At 40.1% G+C, this 20,983-nt stretch overlaps 4 protein-coding genes across 7 annotated transcripts; 2 read left to right on the top strand and 2 right to left on the bottom strand.

Annotated features, from left to right (window-relative positions):
* Nucleotides 1-998: 998 nt before the first annotated feature.
* Nucleotides 999-8,961, bottom strand: cog7 (component of oligomeric golgi complex 7). The gene is made up of 17 exons (XM_046069597.1): nt 8,470-8,961; nt 7,259-7,407; nt 7,016-7,132; nt 6,102-6,270; nt 5,936-6,018; nt 5,697-5,819; nt 5,276-5,474; nt 5,044-5,171; nt 4,740-4,894; nt 4,474-4,590; nt 4,313-4,378; nt 3,958-4,144; nt 3,684-3,824; nt 3,420-3,503; nt 3,097-3,211; nt 2,073-2,216; nt 999-1,950 (listed from the first exon to the last, which is right to left on the bottom strand). Exons 1-17 carry the CDS (start codon nt 8,633-8,635, stop codon nt 1,784-1,786), a joined length of 2,310 nt encoding a protein of 769 aa, XP_045925553.1. The 5' UTR covers nt 8,636-8,961; the 3' UTR covers nt 999-1,783.
* Nucleotides 8,962-12,826: 3,865 nt separating this feature from the next.
* LOC123983472 (myeloid-associated differentiation marker-like protein 2) lies at nt 12,827-13,729 on the top strand. Its single transcript, XM_046069730.1, has one exon. The coding sequence runs from the start codon at nt 12,827-12,829 to the stop codon at nt 13,727-13,729; it is 903 nt and encodes a 300-aa protein (XP_045925686.1).
* Nucleotides 13,730-15,401: 1,672 nt separating this feature from the next.
* LOC123983471 (myeloid-associated differentiation marker-like protein 2) lies at nt 15,402-16,244 on the top strand. Its single transcript, XM_046069729.1, has one exon. It carries the CDS (start codon nt 15,402-15,404, stop codon nt 16,242-16,244), a length of 843 nt encoding a protein of 280 aa, XP_045925685.1.
* Nucleotides 16,245-16,473: 229 nt separating this feature from the next.
* Nucleotides 16,474-20,983, bottom strand: LOC123983174 (putative protein MSS51 homolog, mitochondrial). 4 transcript variants are annotated; one of them, XM_046069313.1, is made up of 7 exons: nt 20,568-20,983; nt 19,855-20,004; nt 19,633-19,757; nt 19,172-19,464; nt 18,901-19,090; nt 18,631-18,724; nt 16,474-17,095 (listed from the first exon to the last, which is right to left on the bottom strand). In XM_046069313.1, exons 1-7 carry the CDS (start codon nt 20,729-20,731, stop codon nt 16,891-16,893), a joined length of 1,221 nt encoding a protein of 406 aa, XP_045925269.1. In that variant the 5' UTR covers nt 20,732-20,983; the 3' UTR covers nt 16,474-16,890. The 4 variants fall into 4 exon arrangements, with proteins under 4 accessions (XP_045925269.1, XP_045925268.1, XP_045925271.1 ...); XM_046069312.1 differs by having other exon boundaries at nt 16,476-17,095; nt 18,901-19,464; XM_046069315.1 differs by lacking the exon at nt 20,568-20,983 and adding an exon at nt 20,181-20,495 and having other exon boundaries at nt 16,476-17,095; nt 18,901-19,464.

Here is a 20,983-nt window from a genome sequence, read left to right as displayed (position 1 = left end):
AGCGGCATGTGATGCTGGATGATGCTCCGCGCCCGTCTCTGAACAGCGTGGACACTGATGAGCGCCAATTGGGGAGCAATGGCAACATATCAGTTTTATTTAATTTAGAAAATAAAAATTGTGTTTATCTGGTAAATGTAGGGTCTACACTATAGGGAAAAAATGCTACAAGTGGAGTCTACAGAGGAACAAAGGTTACCATTACTCATAGTCTTAGTGCCTTCAAGATCCTTTAGGCGTTTCACAGTATTTACACCTATGTAAGGTAATTATACAGTGCTCCTACTAGTCAGAGAAATGTACAAACTTCATATAAGTGCTTCAATTCTTAGTTTTCTTATCATTAAAAGGAGGGCTGCAACGAACGATTTTATTTATTTTCATTATCAATGTGCTAATTATTTTAGTGATTAATCATTAGTTCAGTAACACAGATTTTTAAAGTAGGAGGGGGGGCCTCACCAGGGGGCCCTCAAACTGTTTCAGGGGAGGTTCAGTGAATGGAAGCGAAAAAATATCACCTTTTCCAAAGCCTTTATCTGAGGGGAGGTGCACAGTCTACAGAGTTTGAAACCCCTTGTCTGTTACATGTACGAGAATGGCGCCAGAGGTGACATGTTCAAAATGTTTTAGTCTGACCAACAGTCTAAAATCCAAAGCTTTTCAATCTAGTAACAAGAGGACAAAGAAAAGCAGCAACTCTTTACATTTTCTGTGAATCGACTCATCATTTTAGTACAAATCTCTTGAATCTTGTAGTCTAAAGTTGTTTAAAAGCCAGTTAATGTAACAATTTCAATATTTCATATATAAGATTTTAAGAATTCTAGCAAAATCTAAAAATGATGCCACTCTTTGTCAGTCAGCAGTTTTACAATAAAGTCTCCTATTTCTGCATGTATACCCCCTACAGTTGAGAGTGACAGACATGCCAATTTTCATGACTTGGGAGTGCAAATAAACATCAGTTAATAAGAAGAATATAGTATGAAAGACAATTTTAGCAGAAGCCATACATTTATTAAAGTAGAGTGACTACATTACAAACTCATTCAACCCCATACTTCATCTAGTGAATAAGTGATACTGCATGGGAAAATATGAGACTATATGGGACAACGTCCAAATGGAGACTATCCATCTTATTTGTTCAGCCCCTACTACAACGAGAGAGAGAAAGAGAGATAGAGATCACCTTTACCTGTACATTTGAAGTCAACAGCTGAATCTGAAGCTCAGTTAACAGGAAACAATAAACCTCAAATCAGAAATATTACCTTAATATAATTTAATATCATAGATGAATTTTATTAGTATGACAAATAATTAAGTATATATCAGTCATTTAGTTTTCAAATGCTCTCACACGTCCCTGATGTACATTTTGTTACTTCCTTAGATTCTTCAGCAACTTAAAAATGCAGAAATATATAGTCAATACATTTTCACCCTTTGGCTTGACTTGAAGGCATTATCACAGGTGAAACATCATTCAAAGCCACACTTAGTTCAACATTTATCAGTATAAAAAAAAAGTCTGAATCACCCTGATTTCAATCTCTTTACATTCCCAGAAATCCTATTCAGACATAACTATAATCCTAAAATGCTGCAGCCCAAATCTGAGATTTTAAGGGATTGTAACATGTAAACCAACTACTATCGATATCACATTCTTCTTCACTTTGTCAACAACCTAGAATTAGGTCAAACATGCCTGCGAGTCCCCCGGTAGAGCTCTGAGACACTATACCTACAGAGTCTATCTTCCTCTCCCTTGCTGTTAATAGTCGATGAACCGCAGGGCAGCGATGGTGGAGGCCAGACGACGAGGCAGCAGTTTGGCGGTCTGCCTGTAGTCTTCTGGTTTGGCCCTCAGCAGGGTGACGATGTGCTGCAGGCTGCGGGAGGGCTGCAGGCCCAGAGCATCCATCACATTGCTCAGATAGTCTGTAGAGCAGGAGCAGGGGTCATCACCCAAAATCATATCATAAACATGAACCTAACTATACATCATAGTTGGGCCTTGTCATAAGGAACTAATAACTACATGTGTCCACCCCTTACTGTACCGATATCTGTGGCCAGCTGTTTAGTGGAACGGGTGCTCAGCTGGGGAATGAGCAGGATGGCATCACAGTAGGTCTGCATCGTTGCCCGAGCAATGGAGCCCAGCCAGTAGTCTGCAGTGTTGTCCAGCTCGGGAAGGTCGTCACCTGAGACAGAAGAAAAGTCATGTTTCAAAAGTAAGTATAGTCCTATGACACATTTGTGCAAATAACAATTTGACCTCAGCTCTTTGACTTCGTGATAGATCAGTTGTCTGAGTACTGACAGTACTGTTGGGTAATGTTTGTCATGTTACTGTCTTTGTGTATTGTCCGGCTCAATTCATTATTTGCACTACATATAAAACTGATTTAAGTCTAAATCAAACTTGCTCTATCTTTCCATTCTGTTTTAATGCTGCATCTCGCATTTAGGAGTGTATAGAATATTTTTATCTTATAAAATACAATCACAGATCTCAGACTAACCCAGCCTCCGCTCCTATCAAATTAAACTGCACGTCTGTGTCGTGTTATGTGGGTATCACATTGCAAATTGTTGTTTCGATTTTCCCCTGCCATGGTTGCATTTTAAGACGACTGATTTCACCATTGAACATTTTGAAAATATTTAAGTTGGCACTGATTTTAATTTGCTCATTTAAACAGACACATCGCTGTGTCACATCAATATTGGCAATAACAGATCTATATTCTCTCTTATGTCAATTACAGAAATGAAATACAAATTATTAAATTATGGTGAATTTGTGAAAAAGTGTAGTGTTTAACTGTCAAACTTAAATTTCACTGTATGTTCATTTTTATATAATTCAATATCTAATTTTGTCATATGACAACTAATGTGACTATTTTCCACTTTGAATATTGAGGACTAAGGTAAAATCAAGTGTATAAAAAGAAATGATAAACTAAAAAGGGTTCAGGCTTAGGAATTATACAGGAAGCAAACACAAATAGTGAAATAAAGAGAGAAGAACAAATATCACATGGAGCGTTCAATTGAGAAGAGTTGATGGCCAGAAACCTTGCTCTGGAGGGAAAGGCAGCTTCCCAGCATGCAGGGCCATCTCTAGTGCCGGGTCCTCCTGAGAAACAAATGGCTCCAAATGGAGAGGCAGAGACATCAGGTACTGCCCTATCTGGAAGAGAAAAACAGAGTATATATAGTTTGACATATCCGGTGTCTGGGAGCTGCAGTATCATATGTACTGTACTCGTTTTAGCTGTGAATATGTAGAAAAAGACCACTTCTTTGACCTCATCTCATGAAGCAAGTTATGTTTTTATACTAGTCTGCACTGCAAATCATATCAATTATGATTTTATTTGAAGCCAAACCTGACTAACATTTGTTATGTATTCTTGCGGTGACAGGCTGAAAGTAGGTAGGTCCTCTGTGTAGCTCTCTCCAAAACCAGGTGCCTCTTGTCTCTGAATACAAACAAGAGGGACGAATCAAACAGTGTGAAGTGAGATTAAAATAGACACGGTGCATTCAACACTAAAATGAACATGTACACACAGAGAATCTAAAAGCTCTCTGCAGTGCACTCAAATCGTGTCAATCAGCATTACAAAATCAGATCATCAAGAAACTTGACACTTAATTACCTCCATCTTGGAGACGAGGCAGAGCTGGTGTTTGATCTGCAGGAAGACAGAGTCGAAAGCCAGCTGGTTGGCCTGCTGGTTGAGTCTGGTCAGAGCAGCCCTGGGCTCTGCTAATAGGTTGGAGTTCCCTGTGCCCTTCTCCTACAAGCGGAAAGAGATGTCAGCTGCAGAGGCTCCTTTATAAACCACCTGATAACATGCACTAGGTATAGTAAGTTTTCATAGGACAACAACAAAATCTTGTCTCATTCCGACACCATGCCCTGCTCCGTACCTTTAGGGAGTAGAGCACTTCCATCAGGCTGTTGTATTCTGCCATGTTTCCCCTCTGAAGGTAGTTGTATTCCTGCCAGGGGTTCTTGGTGGAACTCTTCTTCTCTGTGGAGCTGGCCTCCTGGATGCCTGCTAGGCTCCGTGGGCTATATGACTCGGACAAGTACTTACCTGCCGTGCCCAGGATCCTATTAGAACGATCAATTGTATTCAGAGAATGTACACAATTCCTTAAAATCTAACATTTGTTGTAAGTGTTTCCCATGAGCTACATCAATTTCAAAGAGATAAATGGTTTAGGGCCAAAAGGAACAACTACAACATTATGAAATATAAAGTATAAATATTCCTCTTACTTGTTTGACAGCTGCTGCTCAAAGGCTCCACATTGTCTAAGCAATTCTCCACAAGTGGCAATAATCCTGCAAAACACAACATAAAACTCTTTTGTATTAAATTAAATAGTACTAATGGAATGACAATGACAGAATAAAATAAAACAACACAAAACATTAACCTGACAGAGTTCTGGAAAGCTGTCCAGTCCTCCTGGAAAACAGATGAACTTGGCGTTTCCTCCAGTTTACACTTTGTCCTGATTGACTGCAGTGTTGTGGAGAAGTCCGACACATACCTGGAAGAAGCACAATGTTAAAAGCTGGCTGCATAAAACGATTAAAGTGAGGCCCACACGTACTAAAAAACAAGTTAGATGTTTGTATCAATATAACAAAGGGGTCAATACATAGTTTTTGACTGTTTGTGACCATAAATGATCTTTACTTGGTAAAGAGGGCTTTGAGGGCTTTGAGGAGGCCACACACGGCCAGTCCGTCAGTCAGTTTGACACAGCGGTCCACAGCAGCGCTGGCCAGGCCGAACAACTTGCCGACAGAGTGGCTCAACTCTTCCACACAGTCAATTACCTCCCCGTGTTCCTAATGAGAAGAGAGAATATGGAGAGTGCTAAATAACAGGTGGCACAAATACAGAAAACAACTGAAAATAGGAAGTGAGCCAGAAAAAAATAACAGTAAAGATTTTAATGAATCTATTATCTTGTGTGTATGTGTGGGTGGTGTCTAACCAAAGGCACAGCACTGATCTGGATAAGGAGGTGAGCTTCCTCCAGATCTCCATACTGTAGTTGATAAGGTTTGTAGGGGTCGTACAGCGCACAGACCAGCTCATTCACCTTCAGCAGATTATTCTCACCTGGGGTGAAAAAAGAAATAAATAAACACACACAGTGGAACATAAGTACCCCAACTCCACCCACATCTGCAGCATCTACAGTCAAGTCGTGTCTATGCGCAGACCCAGGTGCGGCAGCATGGCGGCCTCCAGGCTGTGTCCGAAGGTGGACGTGGTGTGATGGAGTTCCAGCAGGGTGTCGAGACGCTGCTCTTGGGCTGCCCGCTCCACGGCCGTGCTCAAACACACAGGGATGGATGGCACCATGGCCCCCAGAGTTTGGATCAGCAACACTGTCACCACCTCATACGGGTTCTTGAACACCTGTTAGATGTTACAGTAGAGGTAATGTACAAACAATTAAAAGAGCATTCTCACAATGGTGCTTCCATTATTGCTATATAAATACATTTTATAATAAACTTACTATCCATGATTTGGTATTACACTTTTTCCTGACCATTCCAAGTAATGTGCTAGCATTGCTGCACCTTGTCACTGAAGGGCCACTGGTTAAGTGTGTGTTGGTACTGTAGTGTGTCTCACCTGGCTGCTCCACTGTAGTTGAGAATGCCATGTAGAGAGCAACGTGTCGTAGAACTCGGACAGCTGCTGATTCAGACTGAGCTCGCTCTGAGAGAGATCCTGCCACATGCTCACCAACTGGCCCTGGAGAGGCCAAAACAGACGTTCACAAATGGACATTAGAGCGTGCCTACACCAAACACACATGAGCATATGTTTTATTATTATTATTATTAAGGCCAGGGAGAGGCCTGTAAAACCTTGTGACACTTGTAGTAGTAGGCAAGGAGCTGTGGCATTCTATCTATCTCTGTGAAGACTTTAACAAACAGCTTGGCTTGGTCTGCAGAGGGAAAAAAAAAAAAACAGCGAACAAATAAATGGAAGTTGAAATAAAACTGAGAAATAAAAGCACTTCTCACTTACCTAAAGACATGGAATTAAAGGTTGACACTATTTGTGGGCTTGCCAGGGCCTCCAGTCTGTTTTTCAGAGCCTCCAAGTGGACACACTTTTCGGAGTAGTCAGGTGTGTCCACCAACATGGCCAGGCTGTTCTGCATGCTGGTCAGCTTGGAGGAGATCACTGTAAGGTCCTGGAAAAGTTGTTATACAATTATTAACACACACCAATCACACACCACTGTGCCTTTTCTGACCTAAATATAATCAGTTCACATCAACTGCCTAGGAAAATGCTTGCGTCTGTGAGGGGCCTATTTACAGGATGCCTTGATTGTTTTGCACACTTTAATAAATTATTATTTCTTTCAAGTTTAAAGGCTAGGCCCCTGAGTGAAAATTGAAGGGCCAGATGGTTAACTGTGTGGTTAAACTATTCTTTATGGTCTGACCGTGACACTTGATGCCAGTGGATCACTTAACATATCTGAGGTAGAATATTTAAAACAATTACGATAAAATCTTTTTTCAAATAATATGATAGTAACTTTTTTCTGTCCTTTTTCCTCCAAAAAAAAAAAATCTTATATCTAAAAATTAAGTGCAAATTAGTTCATGATTCAAATGAATTGAATCAAATATTCACTATTGACGATCTACTGAACATTTGTTATATTGTTATTGAGGAAAGTTATATTGTGATAATTATCATTATTGTTTTATTGCCCAGCCCGAATTAATTATGAACTATTCCTCAAACAAAATGGTGCACACAAAGTCACATTACATTAAAAGATAATATAAAAATAAACATAAAAAGATTCTACTCAAATATTTTCTTTTTGATAAACATTTATATATGTTTGAGGTTCATGATCACTAGGCAGCAAGCCGGACAAAAACTTAAGTGAAGTCCTGTGGCAGTGTCTTCATTCATACCTGTGTTTTGAAGGTCTCCTCAATGTCTGCACTCAGTGTGCTCCATTTGTCTGCCTCCTGCAGAGCTTCAGCTGCCACCTGCATGCGTCCCTTCACTTGATCTATTTCCACCAGGACCTGATGAATAGGAACCACACAATGTAAGAGTCATACCTTAACATACAAGAAATATGCTTAGAACACAATATATATTATAGTACTGTTGTTATATGTAGTGATGACTCTGACTGAACGTATGCACACCTGCATAGACTGCACAGTGTCCTGCTCAAACTTCTTGATGTCCTCTTTGACCAGAATCATTTGCTCCTTGAGGAAGGAAGCTTCTTGTTTCAAAGCCTCTACGTCTCGCAGCACTCTGGGCATATTTTGGAGGGCCTGATTGCTGCTCTCTACACAGAGAAACACAGCAGTATTATTTAAGTGACAACAAAAACTTACGCACTGATATCCTTAGGGAAGTTTTGTAAATTAAACTTTAAGGGAATGAATATCACAATACTCAACAAAAACTGAAAGTGATTTAACAGTCATGAAGGTGGGATTTATTGCACTGCACCTAATACACTGGCAGCTGAGTATACCTTGCTTACAAAGTTAAACAGTGCAAAATGTTGAACACTATTTCCTTTGATAGGGTTACCTCCAGTTTTCTGATGATATACCTAGTATTGTGATTAACAGTATTCACATGAAATTTTAGTTTGAGTCAATACATCAGTAACTGTTTTTGAGAGGTGTTGATTCAACTTTAGTCACTGTGTGTCTGTGGTTTGTGTTGCTGTTCAATTGTTTTTATATTACTAATTATACTATCAGAATAAGGATCAGGATCAGCTCTACTGTGAACTCTTTTAAGTCCCTTCTTAAAACATACTTTTATAGGAGAGCCTTTCCCGATCTTATTTGACTTTATTTTATCCCTTTTATTTTACTAATTTTATATAAATTTTTCATGCTCTTGTCTTGTTTTTTTTTTTTGTATTATTCTTTACACTTGTTAAAGCACTTTGTAACTTGTTTTTGAAAAGTGCTCTACAAATAAGGATTATTATTATTATTACTGCTAAGTAGGTTTTACATATATAAGGAATTTGCTTTGATGACTTGCTGCATAACAAGCAAACAATATATAAATATATGAAATTCACGTTATAAAAATTATAAAAGAATATGTGCAATATGGCAGTTTGTGCAGTGAATGCAAAATATTTAGGTAAGAGATGTTTGCTATATTAAAAGTCTGTCCTCATTGACACAAAGGTGGACACCACGACAAACAACTATTATTAAATCGAATAAAACTCAGCCAATAGGTAGAAATCATTGCAGAGCTGCCTAATATTTAGATAGGATAGGTGCAGCTCATAAACTGGCAGCAAGAGTAAACATTTTTTTCAGCCGAAAGAAGACATCCTAAAAACAGTCGTTAGTTTACTTTACTTTAAACTTACCCTCAATTGAATTGTTGACTTCCTGGATGAACAGCTGCAGTTTCATGACCAGTGTGGCTGCGTGCGTGTCAGCCTTCCCCGGCGCGTCCTTCTGCACCACCTTGAAGGCGCCGTTCACCCAGTCTTTCACATCAAAATCATCGTCCAGGAATTTGGAGAAATCCATCTGCCCTCTTCACACCTTCACTAATGCAAGAAGCTGGGCGTTGCTCAAACTCTTCTGCTGCAGTGCAGTCTGTGTCATCGACCCATTGCTAACGTTAGCTAATTTTTCCCAAACAACGGCTTCGACACGAATATAAAGTAAATAGCCCAGGAAAATGAAATTACCATCACAACTAAATATAGTTCCAACAAGGCGACGGCTTCCTCCAGAGTTATTTTTAAATGTCTGCGGTGTTATGGGAGAAAAGTAGAGACATATTTCTAAATGTTTGCTACTGGCCCGGCAGTGCTAGCGACACTTGACAACAACTTCCTCTTTGTGCGTTCTATTTACCTTCCCCAGAAACAAGCGCCAGCACCCACCTGAGCACAACACACTGACCTGGGCCCCCTTTCAGAAAGCAGGTTCAACAAACTCTGAGTGTAAACCTGAACTCTGGGTTGAAGAACTCTGAGCAGTCAAACTCGGAGTTTTTTTGCGTTAATGTCCACAGAGTCACTGTGTTATAAAGGACAGTGTAGTTTATAGATTTTATTCTGTGCCGAGGATACATTTACGATGTCCAAAGATAACTCTCTGTCCATACATCGATGACAGATGTTCAAGATCATGTTTGGGTAAAAAAGAAAACGAATGGCCTATTTAGCCGTGATTTCGATGTTTCTAAAGACGTAATTCCGTTCCAATATGTGCTTTGATATCGACAGTATAATTGAGGAAATGAAACGGTGTGTGAGACAGCAGCTACAAGCTCCGCAGGAGAGGAGGAGTCAGAGAGAAACTCAGTGTTAGTTGAAGTAAACCTCCTCCCCAGCAGGTTAGGTTCACAGCGTAAGTTGCCGGGGTTACAGACCTAACGTTTATCTGATCTCGATCTCTGAAACCGAAAACCCAGAGTTTCCCTCATCTCAGGCTCAACTTACCACGAGTTTTCACTAAACCCGCTTTCTGAAACAGGGCCCTGCTGAATAAAGTCTTGCCAACACAGTGAAGAACATTTCGTCAACAAAATGGGACAATTCGTGTGTTTTGGAATGCAGATGTATCACATCTGGCCAAGACAAATAAAGAGGAACACGTAAAGTTGCTAGCTTGAAGCAGTGTCACGAATAAGTATAACCGTGCAGAAACGCACTTTGTTTTTTGTACACAACTTTGTTTGGGAATTTGTTTGTTTGGCCTGTTTCAGAAAGCCGGTTTAGGGAAAACTCTGATTAAGTTGAGCCCGAGATGAGGGGAAACTCTGGGTTTTCGGTTTCAGAGATCGAGATCAGATAAACTCTAACGTTAGGTCTGTAACCCCGGCAACTTACGCTGTGAACCTAACCTGCTCTGGAGGAGGTTTACTTCAACTAACACTGAGTTTCTCTCTGACTCCTCCTCTCCTGCGAAGCCTGAAGCGGCTGTCTGCGTTTGCTAACTCAGACTGTCGATATCAAAGCACATATTGGAACACAGTTACGTCTTTAGAAACATCGAAATTACGGTTAAATAGGCTGTTAGTTTTTTTTTTTTTTTTTTTTACCCAAACATGATCTTGAACATGACGCTTTTATGTTCAATCTGTCATCGATGTATGGACAGACAGTTATCTTTGGACATCGTAAATTTATCAGTACAGAATAAAATCTATATGCTACACTGTCCACAAAAAACACAGTGACTCTGTGGACATTAAGGCAGATGAAACAGTTGCACAAAAACACTTACCGTGCGCTACAGTGCTGCCGTATAGGCCTACTGTTTAAACTAAACTGTAGGCTATAAAACTGATACAACATAACCTTTCATATTGTAGTCGCAGTTTTGGGAGGTGGGTCTATGAGAAATTGACTGAAACATGGAGAGCACACCTACTCTCACAATTTTGACATGTCTCACATGAAATGCCACAGATTTTTCCCATATACATGATGATATACATGATTTTTCCTGATATGCTACGGCACCTTTCGCCGTTTATGTGTATTGTACCTGCCGCTGTTTTATGTGGTATTTCCGGTGGCAATCTGAAAATGCCACAGGTTTTCCCACGAGGGGCCACGGTACCTTTTGCTGTTTATGTGGTATTTCTGGTGACCCTTATGCCACAGATTCACCCAGGTACCTGCCGTTGTTTGTGTGGGATTTCTGGTTGCAATCTAACGTTATATGCCACGGCATCTGCCGCTGATTCAATCAATCAATAAATAAACCTGGACCGAGAGAAATATGTTAGTAACAGTAGTTTATTATGCAATATATAATATTGTGCATTTCTTCATGTAAACAGCAAGAGTCAGGTTTAATGTACGCATTGTTTGGTGCAATACAGTTTGTTAACCTAGGTAATTATTGTGTGTGCAGAGTTGTTACTGTTAGCACTATATTTTTAATATTAAATTCATATTTAATGTGGTTTTCATAGTAATAGATTAGTGTGCCTTTTTACCAGCAGGTGGCAGTATTTAAACGAATGTCCGGTTTGTGTCTTTGTTAACTGTTTTAAATCCAGGTTACTGATACAGATGTATTTATTGTTCTTCATTTCATTTGTTTTTTATTATTAAGGATTTATTTGTAACCTAGTTACCATCTTCATTCACCCACAGCCCAGCGTTAAACCTGCATCTAATCTGGTTCTAACACTGCTGTCAGCTTCTTAGCAGCTCAGGCAACAAACACATCAGAAATGTCATAAAACAGATCATCTGGCCAAAATAATGATTTATCACTGTGCTATATGTACTGTTTGAATCTTTCTTCTCGATACACATTCCAGTGTGTATAATATACAACACTCCCATTGTGTAATGCAAGTGAAGAGAATCCATACAAGTCTTAAACATTTATTCAATAGCCTTTATTATGGATATCTATGCCGTGGCATATCAGGAAAAATCTGTGACATCTCAAGCTGTCACCGGAAATGCCACTGGTAGCTGCCGATGCCACTATTTGAGCTAGGCCCTGCTGCACATTTTACATTGCAAAAAAATCATTAATAGCCATAGGCCTACTGTGTCGGACTGTCACTTTACAATCACAGGTCCATGAGCAGCCTAAACTATGTCTAATCTGTTCGATTAATATTTTCATTTTCAGTTATTGCCACCGGCATTTATTCCCGTCAGGTTAGCTGAATAAACAGACCTGTAGCTATTTAATATGAATAACCGGATGTAGGATAATTCCAGCTCTTTATCATTCATTAAGGAAATTCCAGTCTGGTTAATGATGAATATGCAACGCTGTAGCCTATAAAAAGTAATATTGTTAACGTATCGATCCTCCACTCATGCGTTTCAGAGCCAATCAGGGTCCGCGTTGGCACATATTCATATTTCTAGCTCCACCCGATTAAAATGGAGGCTCTGTCTTTATTTACCTGTTGCCATGGTGAATCGTAGTATCGGAGCTCCATTGATGATGGCTTTTTTTCATCCCCACGCACGCGCTTCCATCAGGCTCAACATACTCAGAGTTGATTGAACTTATTCTGATCGGCCTTTCTGAAACGGAAAACTCCGAGTTTGACTGCTCAGAGTTCTTCAACCCAGAGTTCAGGTTTACACTCAGAGTTTGTTGAACCTGCTTTCTGAAAGGGGGCCCTGAACTTGTCTCTCAGCATCAACAGGAAGTCATCAATCAGCATTGTTAACCAACACACAATAGTGTATATTTACATAAAATAGCATTTGATCTTATTTTGTTTATACACGTCACATCTAGGAAATCTTCTGAGGCAACTCAGGTGTCAAACTGAGAACATAGCCCACGATAAGTGTTTTAAGTGTTGATTGGACAGCGGAGAAGGATCCAACAACTAGCCTATTGGAAATCTTCCACTGTTTATCTGGTTTAAAACAGAATGCCACTCTTCACCCTGTGTGCAGTGCCTCTTGTGTTGGCTTTTAAGTCTATAGTTTTTATTCAGGTTTGATCAAAAGTGAATAAGTTATGGGTGCCTTTCTGTAATAAAGTCCCGGTTTAAATTCTGGCATTACACAGTCATGCTCTCAAAGCATTTCACATACGCTGCAGCAGACATTTATCTCCACACACTGTCATGATTATTATGCAAACTAGAAAGGCAATAAAAGACTTCATAAAAGTGGAGCTCTACAGGCAGTAAAGCAACAGAAAACACACCTCAGCCAGCTATCTGGGAAGACATACATAAGAACGTTTTTCAACTGCTCACCAGCTCAGATGGGAATAATTGATGATGTCAAGGACACAGTGTCCAAGGCTGTGTTTACTCCTTCAACTCTGTTATCCGGCCGAGGTGGGCTGCACATGGCTCAGATCATCTTGTCTCTGGTCACCTTTGTCCTGGGTTTCTTAAGAGGAGGGAGCACCCATACCTACTGGAACTACGCTATGTTCACCTGGGCCTTTTGCCCCATCATGACCCTCATCATCACCATCATTGAGATGTTTAAGCTTGATATCATACTCAATATGTTTTGCATGGACTGGTCTGACTTCACCACAGGGATGGCCATGTCCTCAACGCTCATGACCGTCTCTGTCGCTATCAGCTATGCCAACTTCTACGTCTGCCTGAAATTGAAATGCCTCTACGGCATCATAGTGAGTGTGTTTGCTTTCTTGTCTGCCATGGTCTACACACTTGAAGTGGTGAAGGACAAAATCCTGGACAAGAAGAAGGGGAGCTACCTGGCTGCTCTGCCAGGATTCTGGAAGGTTATGGAGGCCTTTGTGAGCTGCATTATTTTTATATCACTGACTGGTTACAGAGACAAGCCAGCTCTGATCTTTTGTGTCATAGCATATGCCATTCCTTTCCCCATTCTGCCTGTAATCATAGCCACCAACATCTTCAAGAAACTGAGAACGTGTTTGCCCTTTAACCTGGACAGGTTTGTGTTTATATTTCTGGTGATCTCTGTTGTGCTGTATATATTTGCTGCTATTATGTGGCCAATTTTTACCTTCAAAAACAACCCTCGTCCCAGCGACTGCCCGCCCAGCTTCTGCATCTGGGCCATACAGTTTATAGTTGCATTCATGACCTATGTAAATCTCATTCTTTTCACACTGGACCTCATTTTTACCCTGCTTGGCATCTGTGGCTTTAAACGTCAATAAACGTGGTGGAGACTTTCCTGTCTATTTTTTTTAAACCTCCCAACTTTTACTGCACTTTTAAACAGCTATGTGTTGTTAAACAAGTAACAATTTAACCCATACAGGTGCTCAACGTGTCTTTCTATATTGAATGAAAAAATATTTATATGAAAGTTAAGTTTTCCAGGTAATTAGAGGTTACTAGTTTTGCTTTTAAAGTGTGGTCTCATGTTGGTGAGCAGTGCCGTTTCTGCCCTGAAGTCACATCGTATTTTCCACATTTGGGCCCATGAAGTAGAGCATGCACACTCTCGGAAAGAGAAACAGCACTATAGCCGTACACCAATCATGGATTGGGGCTTTAAACATCCATTTTCTGATCACATTTAAAATTACCAGACCTAAAAAGTAAAAGGAAGGTAATTTGACATGCCCCATGTATAATTTGGAAATAATTGACAAGAGCCCAAGAGCAGAATTGACCACAGCCTACATTATGTTGTCAAACATACTCAGGATCAGACTGAACACAGAACACAAAAATGGCCAAATCCAAGCCGTAGTGAAACTGAGAATACTAAGCATTCTTTTACATATTCTGCATATCATGTTGGCATTTTTTTGAAAGCAAGAAATTTAACATTAATCTGTTTGTTTGAGGGTTGTATTTTCCACTTTATTAATGATTTAATGTACTATGTTTAATTGAACTTGACATTACAATTCAGCTCAATGCATATATTGTCACTGCCCATTTCCATATTTCCTAATGTGTTGTTGTGATGTGAACTGCATATGCCACTGCCAGTGAATATTAATAGATGTGTTGTGTCATGTCTGTTTAAAAATGAGATTACATGAGATTGAACACACTTGTCTTTTCTAGGATCTGTCAGCCACAGACAGATAAAGTCCAGGATACAGAAAAGTGATGGGTGTCAAATGGAAATAAAATGATGCTCTAATGAAGACCCATTTGTGGCCTCGTTTTTTCAATACCAAATGACAGGGGAAAAAATTATTGTGTGTATGTATGTGAAACAGACAGAGACATAGTGTGTATGTGTCTGTTTATGTTGGAGTTTACAATTGAATTCCAAGGTAAAAAACAAAAACAATCATTGTCATCTGGTTAATGATAAAAGAAATACATTTCTGTTCATTTCATTTCAAGCATTTGATCCTTACAGAGATAATAGAGATGTAAGATAAGAAGATGGGGCATATTCACATTGGTCATACTGATTTTAATCACATAAGAGAGTAAATGTTATTCTCTGGTCTTGGAATCTAAATATATTTTTTTGCCTGCTGATTAAATGACTGAAAGAACAAAAAATAATTATTGGCATGAATTATCTGTAGATAAGCAGAATTTTAAAAACTGCATGTTGGAGCGGTAACAAAACATACTGTATTTTAGAAATAGTCAAGGATGCAAAAGCATTCTCGCTCCACTGAAGAGAAACTCATGAACTCAGGAAATTTGAATATTAAGTGTGAGAATTATGCCTGCCTGTCGTATAAGACGTGGCTCTATCTTAAAATGAGTAACAGCAGTAGAACAAAGAAGTGTTCACAGTTACTGATTAAGTGGCAACAGGTACAGTTCCTCTTGCAGAGAGTTTGTGTAAACGTAGAGACTTTTGCATCCTTCTTTTTTTTTTACTTCAAGATCTCTAACTTGAACATCATGTGTGGCCCATTCAAGGGCTGTCAGGGCATTTTGCGCCTCCTGGAAATAATCTTCAGTGCTTTACCTCTCATCATTGTCATCTTCAGAGGCAGGATGGTGAGTCCCTGGGGTGTCTGGTGTGAGTTTGTCTGGGTTTTCTGCATCACTGTGCCCCTGGTCGTGAGCGTGGTGGAGTCCAAACTGTGGCACATCCTCCTGGCTGCCTTCCTCCCCAACTGGGCTGACCTAACCTGTGGGCTGACCACCCTGTGTGCTGTGATGATCACCTCAGCCACAGTTATCTTTGCAGCCGTTTTTGTCTGCCTCTCCTGCATCGTCAACATCTTGTGCTTCATCTTCTCCCTGGCTGCCACAGTTGTCTTCCTGATTGACGCTGTAATGCAAAAAAAGTTGTTTCCAAGCGGCTACCTATCCAGCCTGAGAGGAGGTCTCCGCACAGCAGAGGCCTTTATGGCTTGTATTATTCTCACTGCCGCCACTGACCACTTTGTAAGTGGTGAATGGGCCTTTCGCCCTTTTGGGATGATATGCAGCATCATTGCGTTTGCTGTTTGCCTACTGGTCACAGTGGTCATTATAGTTCTCCATCTGCTCAAGCTGCTGCAGTGTCTACTCTCATTCAATCTGAATATAATGGAGCTTGTGTTCAACATTGTGGCAGTGGTGCTGTATCTGCTCGCTGTCATCCTTTGGTCCACCTTTGGATACAAACGCAAAACGTACAATCCTTACATCTGTGGCAAGTGTTCATTTGTAGACATGAATACTGTTAACATCGGAGCCATTGTCAATCTTGTCTTTTACATTGTGGACCTGGTTTTAGCCATTAAATCTGGCTAGAAATGCAGACTCGACATGTACTTGCATGAAACTATTTAACAGACAGTAGCTGTTTAATGTAATGATGCCTAATGTCATGTTAAGTATTAGTTACTTAATTTTCAAAAGTTACTAATTGTTAAATTAAGTTACTAAATGCAACCTCATGATGAAAACATGCTTTTTTATTGTGGGGCATTTCTTGTCAAATTAAACTAAATAAAAGTGTATTATGTGTGAACATGTATTAGAAATCATGTCTATACAATGAAGAGAACAAAAGCAGTGTTAAACCAGAGTGGGCAGTGCAGTCTCCATCGTATTTGATCATTTAAAATGTTTTATTATAGACTTAACATTTGACTATTTCTACAACGTTTTATTGCCTCTCTGCTAATGCAACAATAGTTCAGACAGTATATTCAAATCTCACAACTCTGGCAGTTACAGGCCATTGAAACTCAGATAGTGAATGCAAATGGCATATCATAGCTACTACCAAAGTCAAATGGTACTAACATGTTAACAATAATACATACAGATTTTTACACTATTTTTAAAATATTATTACAAGACTCCATAATGAATAAAAAAAACTGCCTGTAAAAACAATGCTTCATAGTCCCCAGAAAGAAAATAAAAAAATAAAAAACGAGTTCCAGCTCTTTCAGGCCTCCTCTGGTTCCTCAAACTCCACCGTCTCCAGAAGACCCTGGAAACAGAAGTAGTGGGAGTTGCAGTAGACAGGAGGCTTGTTGAGACACGAGCCCACCACTTCTGGTTTCAGCGACGCGAAGGGGTTGGCTCCACTTCCCTTCATGTTCATCTCCAACTCCAGCAGGATCTGCAGGGAGTAGGTCATCTCAGTCTCACTGTGGACGGAGGCAGCTATTACATGTTGGGCATGTCACAGATGGATTCACATGAACGATAAGAGAGCAGTGAGAGGATAAAGAGCGGGCTCCGCTGACTGTGGTGGTAACACGTTCACCAGACATTTGGTATATTTGCATACTTTCAGTACTGTTATGCAAATGCTATGCATCAATGTCATTGGGACAATTTGTATACTATTCAAGGTTAAATCAAATGGATATCTGGGGGGTTAACAGTAATCTGATAGTGAGTGGAAGGGAAAGACAGTTTGAAATTATAATTACTTACAGATTATGCAGTCTTCATATCATAGCTTTTTTGATGGAAGAAATCTGTAGCGCATATTCAACCAATTGCATTTACTTCACAAATCCAAAATTTAAGCATATTACCAAATACTTTATTTGGAATGTAGGCAACAAACTCTTGTGTTAATCAGTGGCGTATTTATCTACAGTGTCTGATCTCATTTCTACCTTCATACATAATTTCTGTAAACTCCTAACCCACAGCTCCTTTCCCCAAAGGATGTATAATCTGATAACTGTGGTGTAATATGTAATCTGAAACTTGTTTCTGTTTTTCCACAGCAATAAATTACTTACTTTCTATTTTAATCTATCATAATTCTGCAGTAGTAGAAGACATATTAGTTCATTTACATAAGTATCAATACTATACTATAGAAATACTCCAAATATGTGCTTGAAGTACTCATTTTTCAGAATGGATCAATATTAATCATGAATTAACATATAGGCAGGACAATAAAGTTGTGGCTGGTGGAGGTACAGCAAATTTTAACTACTTTATATACTTTTGAGTAGTTCAATCTATTATAATGCTTGATATTAAATAAACCGATCATATGTTGTTTATGTAGAATCCAAAGAAGTTTAAAGTCAAGGGCAACTGGACTTGGTTGAAGATACTAAAAGACGTTTTGTCCCTCATCTTCTTCAGTTCTGACTGACTGGTAGGGAAACTAAGCTATTTAACCTCAGTGGGGTCGTTTGCCAGGATTGTCGATACCGCTGGTTCGTTAGTGTTCCTGGCTGTTGTAACGACAGTCGTTCAACCAAGTCCAGTTGCCCTTGACTTTAACCGTCTTTGGTCCAACTATGACCTAGATGAATCTTCACAGACATTTATGTAGAATCTTAATTTGAAAAGTCACTAGTAACTAAAGTTGTGAAATCAATGTAGTGGAGTAAAAACTATAATATGTCCCACTGAAATGTCGTGAAGTAGAAGTATACAGTGGTATTAAATGGAAATATTCAGTAAAAGTACCTAAAATTGTGTTGAAGTACAGCACTTAAGTAAATGTACTTAGCTACTTTCAACCAATGCAAATGTGTTGTAAAGTATTCCACTATCTGTGTGGCTGCTTTTCTGTAACAGTTGAAGGAGAGTAATAATAGGCACATCACGTAGGTGCAAGGTGACCAGAAAACAGCGTCACTGAAAAAAGGTAACGCCTGCACACTTACTCCATGCAACAAAACTTTGATAATTCTGTAACACTCACTTGAGAGCAGTGAAAAGGGAAGGAATCTCATAATCCCTGAGGAGCAGCAGTGTTGGAAGCCAGCCATCGTCCAGGCCCTGACTGGCATCAAATCCTTGATGCAAAAAGATGTAAAAGAAAACATCATTCAGAGTTGAACAAAAAAACCCTGTTCTGTAGCTGGTTAATCTAGCTATTTACTGGCACACAACATATTTAGATAGATAATTCATAATTCGTCTAAAAGTAAGTTTGGCATTATGTTTTTGTGTAACGGGAAGATGTTCTCACCAGGATGAAATCCAACCACCAGGTCTGGCTTAGCTGCTTCCTCTTTCTCCACCACATCCTCCCAGAATTGGTGGTAGAGGCCCTTGTGGGCGCTGATGTAGACCCTCTGCTTGGGGCCAAATGCCCTGAGAGGAGGCCTCACGATGGGGCCGTCCACCACCTCTGGTCCCACCATGACTATCTCGATACCCTGGTGTCCAGGAAACATGTTGTTTAGCTCATCATAGTCAGTGAGTCTGGCAGCCAGAGTCTCACTAGGGCCCGCACCCACCAGGTGAATGGTGAGAGGTTTGGAAAAAGGGTTAAGGCCAAATAGCCTCATCCCCCAGGCTATGGTCAGCGGACGGGAGAAGAACTCACTACAAACTCTCCACAAACTCTGCTTCAGGTCCTCATCGTCAGGCTGAGTCCTGCCAGCGTTGGTCCACAATTCTTTCATGTTTGCTCCATTTAAAATGGGATCAAGGCGAGCTGTGAGATCTCCCTGCATCGCAAGCCAGTCATCCCAGCCTTTAACCTCTGACTGGGGCTTTGACCATTTTTCAGTAGGGTATGGAAGGTCTTCTGGTGATGGAGAAATATAATTAGATTTGTAGTTTACTATAAGTAGAGACTTTTTATGACTTTTTGTAACTATCTTTTCCTACACATTCCTTTCATTGAAGGAGACCTGTTTTTTCTCACTGTATTTTAATGTTTGAATGGACTGTTTTGCATAGGCCTTTGTTTTACCTTTGAATAAAAGCCATTCCACAACTCTGTCAATGGCAGCTAGACGAAGCTGTGAGCAGAACTTCTTGTGCTTTGGCCAGTCGTCCTTCTGACAATCTTTATGGCAGTAGTAAACATTTAGACATCTGTGCAAAGGTAGGACAAAAGTGAGAGATCTGTTATTTGTAAAATGAATAACTTTGATTAACTTGGCTACTCAGGCCCACTGGTTTGTCTTTTTACCTGGCGCAACGCTTCAGGCTCTGTGGGTTTGAGAGTTGATTTGGCCGCTTCTCGCAACATGCGCAGATTTTAAAAGATTCCTCCATCTTCTCAAACATCTCTTTTTGAGACCGGAAGGCCACTGGTTTACCCTTGGTCACAGGACCAGCTCTGGTGAGACAAATAAAAGAGGAACTTAACATTCTTAAAAAAGACAGAACACAATAGAATTATTGACCAGTAACTCATTAGTGAGTTGGTTAACAGTTACATTTCTAAACCTCACAAGCTAAGATACTAATTGTAGAAAACATTCACTTTTAAAACATAGCTTGTCTACTGCTCACCTGTAAGACTACTGAGGCCTTCCCCCTTTTCTTGTTAGACTGGCCAGCCTGGACCATTTGCTATAGCATGAGGAAGGCTGTGGGGGCAGCTTCATAATGAGGTATATGTTGCAGAAAAGGGACCTGAGGCTTTAGTGGTGACAACTCGGACAGAAAGAGAATGGACCAGCGGGGAGCAAAGGTATGAAATAGGCTGTGGTGTCATGCTAGCACTTCAAAATGCCATTCAAGTGTGGAGCTGTCATTCTTAACGAGCACCAGGCGGTTCTGCACTTGCGCGCGCGGCTTCAGACACCTATTATTTTTATGGTGTAGTCTGGTGACATGCTCCCCAAAGCAAAGTTCGCGGTAAAAGAACTGGAAATTACTTGGCCAAGACCTACTTACCTCTCTGTTTCGGTCATTTGCAGTCTCTCTCTCACGCGCTGCTTGCTGCTTCTTCTGCTGCTCCTGCAGTTTGTTATTTGAGCGGCCCGTTGTGGGGCTGCTGGTGCCAGATATAGCACATGTGCCTTCCCTTCTAGAAAGCTCAGGTGCCAGATATAGCACATGTGCCTTCCCTTCTAGAAAGCTCAGGTGCCAGATATAGCACCTGTTCGTTCCCTTCTAGAGAGCTCTGTCAACTCGAGACCATTCTTAACTTCGCAAGAGCAACACATTTACGGGCCATTTGACAAAAACTACATTCATCTGTAAAAATATTTCCTGGCAAGAAAATCAAAAGCCCACCCATTACTGTGGGATTCGATTCAAGCCAAAGTTACGTTTAATCAAAATACAAGTCAACTTAATTTTAATCTACT

Source organism: Micropterus dolomieu, linkage group LG14, assembly GCF_021292245.1.
Source record: "Micropterus dolomieu isolate WLL.071019.BEF.003 ecotype Adirondacks linkage group LG14, ASM2129224v1, whole genome shotgun sequence".
Taxonomy (NCBI): Eukaryota; Metazoa; Chordata; class Actinopteri; order Centrarchiformes; family Centrarchidae; genus Micropterus; species Micropterus dolomieu.
The sequence above is the reverse complement of the archived record's forward strand: the minus strand, read 5'-3'. Positions and strand labels throughout refer to the sequence as shown.